Source organism: Pseudopodoces humilis, chromosome 5 (assembly GCF_049639895.1).
Source record: "Pseudopodoces humilis isolate 2021_Gansu_Grassland_sample_001 chromosome 5, ASM4963989v1, whole genome shotgun sequence".
In the NCBI taxonomy this organism is placed as follows: domain Eukaryota; kingdom Metazoa; phylum Chordata; class Aves; order Passeriformes; family Paridae; genus Pseudopodoces; species Pseudopodoces humilis.
Genome location: NC_142204.1, coordinates 22,625,192 through 22,637,268, shown reverse-complemented (window position 1 = coordinate 22,637,268; position 12,077 = coordinate 22,625,192). Strand labels below are relative to the sequence as shown.

Sequence of the window (12,077 nt, the reverse complement as noted above, 5' to 3'; positions counted from 1 at the left end):
GTCTCTTTCAAGTTGCATGTAAAGGTCAAATTCAATTTCCATTAAAACCTAAAAGAATATAGCCTGTGGTTTCACAAGTGTTTTCCAGATTCGTTCAAGTTTCTCATGCAAAGGGCAACATGAAATTTGGATGCTAGTTACAGAGGATATTTGTTTTGATGCAAATGGCAAGAAAATATGTACATTGTTTCTAATTTCCTGAAGAAATGTTTTACATGCTTTGAATTACTTGCGATTTCTAAATGCAGCTCTAAAAATCTGTGTCCTGAGATGCGGTTTTCATGAGAATAGGGAGCTAAAAAAGAGTCTGGTTGCCCACTTGTTTTTTAGTAAGTTACCACACCCTTTTTTGCTTCATTCCTGTAAACCAGAGCAGGAGTTCTCTGACAGTCACTTATGTAATGGTTCAGCCCCAGTTGTCAGTCTCCCTGCAGTTCACTGTTTTAATATCATGAGCTGCCTGAGCTTTTTGCAGGCTGTATACTAGTTTTTCTTTTCTGTCAGAACTTCATAAACATTTGCATAACCTAAAATTACAGCATACAACGTGTTTTCTGCTATCTCCAGATCCAGTTAAGGAGTGTTAGAGGAGGGGAGATATGGGCTCTAGTCCAAAAATGTCTTGAGGGAATAAATATTTGCATTTGACACTGTAGGATGCGTTTCATTTTGAAAAATGAAATTTACTTTTCTCCTTGTAACTGTTTTCAAACTTCAGCTAATGCAGAGCTGAATTTTGGTACTAGAGTATTCCTGCCAACTGAAGTTTCTCATGTTTGATTTTTTTTTTAAACACTTTGAAGCCCTATTGTTGAGAGCTGTCTTGGATATGCTATGTTTCTCCTTCGTTTGATTTCTTTTTTCTCTTTCTTTTTGTACTTGATGGTAGTTAGCATTTTGAAACTTCTCTGTAGTATGTTCTTTAGATGACAGTGCAAAAACAGGTTCTTGGGCTCTGTCCTGGTGTTCACCTGGAGTGTTTTTGATCCCATTCAAGCCAGCATGTAGGTTAAAGCAGCACAGTGAATGTACCTGATTAGGTCTGATGCCAGTGGGGTTGTTCGGTGTAGCACAGTGTCCCTGCGGCCCCTCCTGTGTTAAGAACGCTGAGGAAAGGACACGGCATGGGACGTAAAAATTATGTTGATGTTGGAAGAGAAGTTTGAGGAGGCAGTAAAGAGCTGAAACTACTACGTGGTCGAAGCACTTAGATGCATTTAAGAGTAATTCTTGCTTTAGGTCAGCTCTGTAGCTTGGCCAGCCCAGCCCAGGTTGGGCTGCAGGCATGCAGCGGGTGCTGGGGAGCAGCGCAGTAACGGGAACGCGGAGGGCTGGGCTGCCAGACGCCCGTGGTTAGGAGGTGGGTGGTACCCTGAGCTATGGTTAAGCTTTTAGCCTTAGTGAGTCAGCTATAGGCAGGGGACTGCAAGCCAAGCCTTTGCCTTTCAGCTCCACTTCCTCTTAGCTGCAGAGGTGATGTCACCATTGTGTGAATGCTATATTACTTCTCCTTTTATGGAGATGAACAGGCTTGAAACGAGAGTCACTCATGCAGAGGAAGTGGGTGATAAAGGCCTGGTAGGACGTTCTGCAACTGAGATGTAGAGCTTAAATTGCACATTCTCTTCTAGCCTCCTAGCCTTTTTCTTCTCCCATCCCAAAACATTTGAAAACAAAATTCAAGACTTTGGAGCTGTATTAATTTATCAATTATGCCAATATATTTGACCACAGCAGTTCAGCATTCATTCACATCTGTTGTTTTGCAGTAGTATATTTGGTTGAGTACTTTCTATGTACAAAGATGTCTCTTTTTGTGAAAAGAAATTTTGGTTGAGTTTTTAATGTAAGCTGAAGCAGTCAGCAGTCTAAATACAGTCTTTTATTCTTAGACTAAAGAAAGTCAAGAATAAGTTACATAGTATGGGGTTTTTTTACACAGTAAAATTAATCTACTGATCTTATTATACCATACTGCTGTATAGTTTAAATTTGAAGGATATTTTACTTCCTAAATTTCTGGATGTTTGAGGCTGCTGTGTCTTGTGATCACTTGAATACTATGGTGATGAGAGCTGAAGAAGAGTCCAGATAAAAAGCTTTCCTTGTCAGCTGGTTTGAAATATAGAACTGTTGCTATAATTAACTAATGAGTTGTTATTCTGGATTGTTTTTAATAAGTGACTCTGTTCAGGATTGAAAAGCAGGTGCAGATTTCTTTTAATCAGGCGTTTCTTGATTGTGTTATTATAAGCAACTGAGTTTATGGTACCCAGCACATTCTCTTTTGCTGAGTAGGTTGCTTGCACAACTGACAATGAAGTAAAGGCAAGTGCTGACTGAAGTAGTGCAGTACGCCCATGTTGAATGATGCTTTGAAAAAAAAAAAGGGGGGGGGGAGGTGGAGGTGGCCTCTTGCCTGGACAACTGAATTCTGATTCATGATAGCACAAGTTAGTATCATATGGAGAACAAATATTGGCATTTGAAACTCTTCTTAATTTGAAGAGTATCTACGAGTTACGCGTTGGATGTGTTAGCTCTCTGCCCCTTTGGTCGGCTCCAGTTTCCTGTTGCTCAACACATTATTTGAGTTGTCTGTCTATACACAATTAGAAGAATTCCAGCTATCCCAATGACTGCTGCTTTGCAGTCCTGGGAAAGAATTTCCCCCGGATTGCAAACAGGAATGTTGCCTTTTATGGCAGTGTCTGCATGCTCCCGGAGACTTGCCTGCACTCGCAGGTACGTTCCTGCTGACTTAAAGCAGAGGTGACTAAGGCAGCTGCAGTGGGCCACCAGAAAAGTATGTTGGGGGAGGAAAGCTTCATGCCAAGAGGATTTCGAACACCGTCTGTGGCTTTTCCTGCCTGACCACTTTCAATACCTTTCTTTGTGTTAAGGTGGGGGAAAATCCTGTGCTTGCCCCTTTGAGACTCCTTAAGGTCAATCCAGGGTGCTGTGACTACCTTGCCTTACTGGAAAAAGGCTGGAGAGAACTTCTCAATCAAGTATGAGAAAACTTGGCAGGATCGAGAAGTATTCAGTGCCAAAGAGCTGCTTGGTGTTATTGTCTGATGTTGATCATCTCTTTTTCTGTTGGGCAGTCAGTTTATCTGTCTGCTTACTGGTATTCTTTTTGCTGGATCATCTCTAGGATGGAAATGGGAAGGCAGGTGCTATTCAAGTGCCTGGGGCTCCACTGCCTGTTTGAGAAGCCCCAGCTCATAATTCCAGGATCAGAGCTGGTTAGCAGCAATAAGGAGCACCTTATTTAGAGTTCTCTTTTTAATCTTTTTTTTCTTTCTCTCTTAGACTTAACTTCTTAGAAGAGCCTCTCTAGTACCTGAATGTGAGCATAACCTCTTTTGGACAAGTGAACTGTTTGTTTTTATTCAAGCTTTTGAAAGTCAGATGTTATTCAGAGGCACAGTCTTGTCCTTTCACATACCTGCTTTGTGGTGCAGAATTGTACTCAGGTGTTGTACTACCCAAGAATACATTTCCTTAGGCAATCCATAAATGAGTCATTAGTTATTCCCCTGATCCACCCTCAAAGTGCCCAGTCATGCAGAGGGCTGGCATGTGCCTGCTGAGCCCTTGACCCACTGGGAACCTGAATGTGTGAGGTCTTTGGAGCTGGCTAACTTCTACTCTTGGCCTGGCCTTCAGCAAAAGGAGTGTGTGTCTCAAAGGCAGTGAATAAATTCAGCACTTGAAAAAATGAATATGCAATTTAAGTAAAGCTGCAGTATCTAGTTTTGAAGGCTTAAGAATTGGCCAGTCTAAAACTGTTTGAGTCGTGATTTTCTTCTGCTTTCCTTCTTCCAGCCTTGGGGCTGATCAGCACTTTCTGAGAACAGTATTAGCAGGGTAATGACAGGTAATATTCTGAGTTATAACAGGAAAAAAGCAGATTGTTTTCCTCTCATTTTTTGTGCTCATCTACATACAATCAGTTTCCAGTAAAGATGCTTAAGAGCAGGAGCTGCGTATATGTAGCATGTGAACCTAATGCTTCCATTATTGGCTTCAGAATATTTTAAGATGGAATCTCAAACCTGTTAGGTTTGCCAGCTTTCCTTATTTCACAAAAATATGTGCAAACTGGGTGTACGGGAGATTTTTCATGATGAATGTGGCATTCATGACGTTAGTACTGAAATGCTAAATGCACTTGCAGCAGCAGTGTTTAAGGGTACAGAAAGAGATTTCAGGTACTTGAAATCTATCAGACTAGAAAGCCTTCCCTAATTACAGCTCAATCTCTTTATCTTGCACAAAACAACTTGAATGGTGACTTAATTATATCATCTAAGTACTGTCTGGTGGGAAGAATACTGAGTGTGCTTGGTTTCTCTAAGCTATGGGGAGAAAGAATAGAAAGAACCAGTAGCTAAAATGTGGAGATAGTCACATAAACATACTGTCAGTGGTCACTAATTACTGAAAAAAAAATTAGGAGAGATCCAGTGAATTGCATCCTGCCATGGATGTTTGAGGCTTTCTTTCTCTCTCTTTAGAGAGTAGATGTTACTCTAGTGCAATGAGTGGAAAAAGGAAAGTGCAATGTCTGAACAAAATCTAACTGATGCTGTGTTACTGAGCTTCTCAGACTTAATAATCTGGGAGTCCCTCTGGTCTTGATTTAGAAACAAACACGCACCTAACGTCAAATAAAAAAAAAAAAAACCCAGCCTAATGGGGATTTTGAGTTCAGTGGCAGAGTGTGTTCTGAGTGCCCCAGTGGCTCTTGTGGGCTATCAGTCAATGACTTGCTGTGCCCACCTCTTCCATGTTTCACTGTCTCTGTGATGACTACAAGCTACTGAGGCTGTTATGGTGTACACATGGGCACTCTCCAGTCTTCCTAGTGCTCCCGGCTCATTCTTGGTGGTGTGAAGGAATGGTATGGAACATGGGTTGGGGGTAGATGGGCACAGGGTGGGGCGCAGGGAGGAAAGTGAAGCAGGGCAGAATTGGTGGAGCGTGTGCAGGAGCTGTGGGATGAAGGTGTGGTGGAAGGACTGGTCAGGACTGTGCGTAATGAAGTGGAATCATAGATGAATGCTGACAGGAGATTAAAGATGTGGGAGAAGATAGTGGTGAATGGGCTGCATGAATTAAGTTCTGTAACTGGAAAGATACCCACAGCTGGGAATTGAACACAGGCATTAGTATGTCTGCTGGTATGTCAACGTGGAAAAGAAAAGGTTTCTATTGTTACTAACTGCTGTGTTAATACAATAGGGGATGGTGCCTCAAACAATCAGCTGTATAGGATGTAGGCTGCTGCGCAGTGTTTTTAGCTTACGGGCCCAGTCTATGTAAAATAAACAACAAATATTTTGTCATTGAGCCTCCAGTGTTTGTTTTAGTCTGAAAGCATATATTTGATGTGAATCTTAGACACTTTGGGATTTGTAACAGTTGCTGTCCCACTTTTCCTCTACCTCTTCCATTTTCACTATTCTGCTGATAACTTCTGTAATTCGGTATGGGCTTACTGTAATAGGGGCTGAAGAACAAGTAGATGCACATCATACTGTAGCTCTGTGGTAAAGAATCATTCACTAGGAGACTTCTGTAGTGTTTGTAGAAAAATTGTAATGCAAATAATATTCCTTCTGGATGAAGAAAACTAAATTGCTGTGGTGCCATTATACTTTGGCATACAGTAGGACGTGGGTGTCTTGCCAGAGAAGGGGTTACTTGGCTTTGTTTCTGAAGATATTTGTCAGTGTTTACTAGTTACTGGTGTCTTTGGTATTAATTTCATTCTGTCAGAGAAATTTACTTTCAGAGTTCTAGTCTGACTACTCTTTTAAAATTTTTTCTAGATCGAGAGGATCAGTCCATCCTTTGCACGTGAGTATTTCCAATTGTCAGTTTGTCTGCATGTCAAAGTTTGTGTTTTTACGTTCTTGGTGGAAGGAGTCTCTTAATGTTAAGTGCTGGTAGTGGAATTACAGAATTAGGTAATAATGGAGAGTCAAGGAAAGTCTCAGTACAATTCCTCCAATATATAATTCCTTCTTCAAAATAATATTTCTAATGAATGGGGGAAGGGTGGATTTGAAACAGCCCCTGTGCTCAAACTACTAAAGAAATACAGCTTTGTCAATGGAAAAGGCTTGGAGTGATCCTTCAGATTTGATGCAGCTGTTACATTTAAGTACATGCATACTGATGAGGCTGATAGAGTAACAGATACTCTTGATGCAGCAGTTTGTCTTTTAGACACAGTAAAATTGATTGTCCCTCAGCCATGCTTAAGGAATTGATACGTTTCTTCTTGCTGTCAGGAGGGTTCCCTTTGAAAGATTTACTTCATTACGTTTCACCCCAACCTCTACAGCAGCCTCCAAGCTATTCCTCAGCCACTTGACAGTCTTTGTATCCAAGTGACTAGAAAGTGTAGTTCTTCATTGCCTTCCATGTTGCAGTCCAGCTGCAGCCCAGCTTTTTTCCCTTGGTTTTGAGGTGCTGCAATGGCTAGAATGCAGTTAAGGATGTCGGTAGCCCTTTTGGGATTAGAAATAGAATAATGTCACCTTACATCTTGTTTGTGGATAACCTACAGATTTTTCTTTCTAGAGGTGAATCTGGAGCTGGTAAAACAGAGAACACCAAGAAGGTCATTCAGTATCTGGCTCATGTTGCTTCCTCGCATAAGTCCAAAAAAGACCAGGTAAGACCTAGGTTTAACGATGCTTTATTTCTCTGCTGACTTTGGACACTAAATATATACTGGCTGATATTGGTAAAAGACATATTCCTCAGCAGAAGCTTAGATGTTAACATCTCTCAGGGGATTGAGGTGGTCAGTGAACTATGAAACAGTAAGTGTGTCAAAAATTGCAAGTCAGGGAACACTGTTCAAAGTCATAACTCCTTTGAATTTGGTGGATCTACAGTGGGCGTAAACTCATCCACAACCCCTTGGATTTGTGGGCAAGTGCATGGGCCAAGAGCTGCTATAAATGCACCACCTGTACTGATGTTTTTTCACACGGATGTATTTCTTATAACCAATCTAGACAGTTTAAAACTGATCCTTCTGTGGAGGAGTTGTCTCATTTCTTCTGTACAATTATAGATTAGGTCTGGCCATTACATGTTCTGTCTGAAAACGGGAGAATACATTGATAGGCTAGTGGACATCAGCTGAAAACTTAGAAATGGTAGGGAATCATTAAAAGGGGGGAAAACAGCCAACTGTTAGCAGCACATGAGAGGAGGGTGGTGATGATGGTGGGAGGACTTTAAAGATGTCTCACTTATATTTTTTTCCCCCTCCCTCTCCCCCGATGGACTATTGCCGAATTCTTCAGTTGTATCCTCGTAGGTGAGCTGCACGTTTACTGCACGTTCTGCACCAGGAATGCGTTTTCTGTCCCATTGTGTGATTTTTTTGAGCAGCTTTTCACTCCACACCAATATCACTTTCTGCAGCTAAAGCAAATCCATAGACAATTCACAATTTTTATTTTTTTTGTGTGTGGTGCACAGTAATCTTTTTGTAAGGATGTTCAGTTGAAGACTGTAGTGATATCAAGAATACTTGTGAATTGTGCTCTATACTAGTTTGCCTTTAAGGTTTTTCTTGCAGGATTTTCCCAGATACATATCATTTTAGAAGTATTCCTCCAGGGCAATAGGACCGGACAAGGCTTTCCTGGAATCTTAAACATATAGTGTGTGTGGTGTTACACACACACTATGTTTAAGTGTTAAGTGTTTAATCAGGGTGTTTTAGGACTGTGGGCTTGTTAGCCAGATCTGAACACATTGGAAATGTTCATTAATGAAAGCCAAGTGCCAGGTATGTAGAGATGCAGTGGACGCAAGTTTTCCTATAGTAGTTTAATGTGTAGGCATGTCTAATGCATGTAGAGTGTATAAATAAAAAGGCATTTCTGCATTCAGGCACACTGTATGTGTGCATGCACATAGTAGTAACTAACTTCTGGAATTCTACCAAAAAAAAAGTTGTATGTGCCAAAACTTCAGACATATGAAGGCTTTTTCCATGGTCTGTCAGTAGCTGTATTTAGAAACATTCTTCTTTTTTTTTAAGCGTGGAAAATAGAGTCATGGGGTTGAGTTAAGTATTCTTCCACTGCTTGTCCATGAGTAAAATTTGAACCACCAAAGCAGGACAGGCAGTCTGCTTAGGATAATAAAACAGTCCTAAGTTGGACTGGTTGGTGATTTGCTCAAGTTTGATATTTAATTTTTTTTCCTAAGTTTTGATTTTTTAAAAAAGTCCTACTGCCCACGTTTTGTGGCTGAACTGACCTTACCAGAGGGGATTTAGAGCTGAAGCCTTTGTTAATCAGCAGTGAGTGCTCTCTGCAACACTTCTTTACAGAGCAAACTTGGAATCAGAGTATAAGAGTTTATGAAGATGAATATGTTTAATTTTTTGAGGATCTCGGGTATGGTGGTCATGAAAGAATTTTGTCTTTAGACTCAGATCTTAATGAAGGATATTATAGAAAGTAGTGGTACATTCTTTACCATGAGCTTTTGGACGTAAACTGGAGTTTTTCCACGTATCAGGGCAAAATCAGTTTTATTAAACATATTCTTTAACTCTATCTCACTTGTTTTGGAGGTAGTGATGTATTCCACCATTCCCAGTGTATTAGTATATTCAGCTAAATAAACTTCTAACTGCGTGGTGTGACTTCTGAGCACACTAAGGCTCCTTTTGAGGGGTGTTCAAAATCTAATTATAGAAACATTTTTTTTTTCATTTGTTGAAACTTCTATTTATGGAAGTTGAAATCACTGTTTTCCTGTATTTAATTTCAGCTTCTCTACTGTTTTCTTAAATCATGTAATGATTTTTCAAGATGTGTGTTTGCATCTAACTGGAAATTTGTGGGTAATAGTAGCTGATATTTAAATATTTGTAACAAAACTTCAGTTAAAAATGATCATTCTCCTTCCCCCATCCACCGACTGGAGTTGGGATTTACTTATTTGGTAATCTCTCACATGACTGCAGAGAAGAACACAAAAGCAAATCCCTGAAGAGTAAAAAATAAAACAACAAACTCCAACAAACCAAACAAACAATGCAAACACCCTCCCCCATAATTTTTTAAAAATTGCATGCTGTTAAAGGTAGATGTGATTTCTGGATGCATTTCTTCAAGAATAAATAGCTGGAAAAACTTCTATCTTGCTTAGAAAACATTTCAAAAAGTGCATGAGATGCAAAAAACTTCAGAGAACAAGGTAGATGTCAAGGAATTTGGTTGGTGTAATTTCAGAGCAGTAGAAAGAGAGCATGTTGAAGAGTGTTGGGAACTGCCAACCACAGACTAACAGACCCAGTAGCTTTTTCTGCTTCTGTTTTCACGAGGAATATTGCACATACTTCAAGTGCATGCCAAGTGTTAAATAAATTTGTTTCAGGTCAAGGAATGGCAACTACAGGTGCCAGGAGATTGGCAGCATTTTAATGCTAGGAACCTTAAGATTTTTAGAAAGCTTGTGATAGACAGCTCTGTCTTGTAATGGTTTGATTTTGCAAAATTATCCATTGTATAAAAATAATGAAGTGTCTTCCATCAGTGAAAGGTGACTATCAAAATATAAGGTAAAAAACCCCAACAGACTCTACCCAAAAGCTAAAAAAATTTTTTGCATTTTTAACTAAGACAACATGCAGTGAGGAATGGGTACAGTAATTGCAGACACTTAGTCTTATGCTGTTACTGTGGCATGCTGAGAACTCTGATTTTCCCACTGTGTCATGATGCTGCGGCAAATCAGGAGAGCTTAGTGATTTGAACAACTCTTCAGCATTTTCCTTTCCCCAGAACTTCATATTGCTGTGAGGCCAAGCTGGCATTCTCTATGCGTATTGCTACCTTGGTGTTTCAAGAGACCTAATCACTTCTAAACTACAATTTACCAACACCTACTTGAAACTAAAGACACTTTTTCCTGAAGTACTAAGTAACATTAGGGTCTATTGTATGTGGACTTGCATAAACTTCCAGTCTTTGTCTAGCTAAGTATGGTCTTGGTTTTATTTTTAGCCACATAATTAAAATAGATTTGATGTCAAAGCCTGATTTCTCTTCCCTCCTTGTTCCATAGTTGGGTTTAAGTGCTGTGTTACTGTCATCTCTCACTTGAATAGTAGCAAATTTCAGTTAGAAACAAAGGCCTTGGACTGCACTGCAAAATGGGGAAGAATGGTGTGAGGGAAGAGCATTCCAACTTCAGTACATGTGGTAGAACACAAGGGGAAATGTGACTATCACAGAGTTTCAAGGACTGAACCCTAGATTCAAGGTTTTTTTTCCTTGTAATGGATGCTGGGTCTGTTGTGAGACAGGTGATGTCCCAGCTCAGGTTCCCTTACCAGGGCTAAGCCCCTTGTTGCATCTACTTGACAGTGAATGAAGGTGTTTGCAGCAGCTGCTCCTTCTGTATATGTGCAGTTCCACCAGGGCTGGGGGTCTTGTTTGGCCTTGCACTTTGCAAGCGTGAAGTGATGCGATCGTGGAAGTAAAAAATTAAGACTTGTAGTTCATTGTACAGCTTCTCATATATCTTCCCCTTTTTTTTAATTGCCTGTGTTTTTAGAGACACTGTGTAAGAACTAATCTATCTTTGAGAACAAATGGGAACAGTTTTCCTTTAGAAGTAACCTTAAATAGTTTCCCCATAAATTCCAGTTCTCACAAATCAAACTTCATTTCCATCTGTTATGCACAGGCAGTCTTGAGTACTTACTGATAACTGCTAAAAAGAGAAACATTAATCTAAACTGTAATTTTGTGTCTCCAGAAGCTTTCTAGTTGATCTTGAAATAAAGAGAACTCCATGCTTTTAGCACAGAGGACAAGTAATTTTTCAAAAGACCTGGGGATACATGAGCCTGCAGGGAAAGGTGTATATGCTGCAATGGTCTAGCTGGGCAGAGATAAAAGTTCTGAATTTCTTTTTCTAGAATTCCAACATTTTGTGTTCCTTGAGGGGAGGAGTGTGTGAATATGGCAGCAGAATGCAAGCAATCATATAGTTTGTGGGATACCACTAATTCTCTTTTTTGTGTGTTCCTCCTAAAAAGGAGATCTTTGCTTGTTTGTACTTCGTAAGATGTAGATTCTTAGGAAAGTGCAAGCTTTTTGTGTTTGTTTTTTATAAAATATTAGACCTTTTCAGACTTACTTGTTAATCTTAGTAGCAGTGTGCAGTGTTCAGAGCTGTCTTTAAGCAGCAAGATAGGATTTACCTCACTCTTCCAGCCTCAGTGGCAGTACACTTCTGGGATGAGGGCCTGGTCTTGGATGGTGGTATGATTTTCACATTGTCCCTGGGAATTCTGAAGGATATTACAGCCAAGTGACTTTGAAGGGCTTCTTGCTAACAGAAAGACACACTGGGAGTAAGGGAATAAGGCTTATTTATGAATGTTTCTGTTTAACCCAGATAACTAATGAGTCTCCTTTGAAGGTTTAAGTGATCATCTCCTAAGGTTTAATATGTCTTCTCTGCAACAGATGCCAAACCAGTGTGAATTGAAACTGCAGCACTGGTTTGACCCAAGGTTAATGCAGTGAACCACTACCTACTTTATTAATTTGGGATTTTTCTCTAGGGAGAACTGGAGAGACAGTTGCTCCAGGCTAATCCCATCCTGGAGGCCTTTGGAAATGCCAAGACAGTAAAGAACGACAACTCCTCAAGATTTGTGAGTATTATTATGTCATGAGTGTATTCAAAAAGTGCATCAAAACTGTATTTTACACTTTCCAGAGTTTTCTGCTTTTGGGTGAATTGCTATCAGGGATAGAGTAATTGAGTGACTTCCTTTAAATTAATCTGGGAAAAAAATGCTAACACTGAAGGAAGTTCAACTGTGAAGCTAAAATTGAAGGTGAAATTGGAAGGACCCAGGTTGTGGGAAATCTAGGTTGAAACATAGTGAGTGTGAGTTGTAGGCTGTCACAATGACAGAAGTATCTGGAAGTGCTTGGCGTCTTTCTTTTGTTCAGTTGGTGTTGTGATCAGCAGGCATTGCCTATTGGCTGACCTTATGCTTTGCC

At 40.0% G+C, this 12,077-nt stretch overlaps 1 protein-coding gene across 3 annotated transcripts in view; it reads left to right on the top strand.

The window, feature by feature from the left end:
- The window catches only part of MYH9 (myosin heavy chain 9), a 69,794-nt gene that overhangs the window by 25,094 nt on the left and 32,623 nt on the right, over positions 1-12,077 (top strand). For all 3 annotated transcript variants that reach the window (XM_005527559.3, XM_088055586.1, XM_014256628.2), the window contains exons 4-6: positions 5,841-5,868; positions 6,598-6,691; positions 11,630-11,722. In XM_005527559.3, coding sequence (XP_005527616.1) covers positions 5,841-5,868; positions 6,598-6,691; positions 11,630-11,722 — 215 coding nt within the window. The remainder of the gene's footprint in view (positions 1-5,840; positions 5,869-6,597; positions 6,692-11,629; positions 11,723-12,077) is intronic.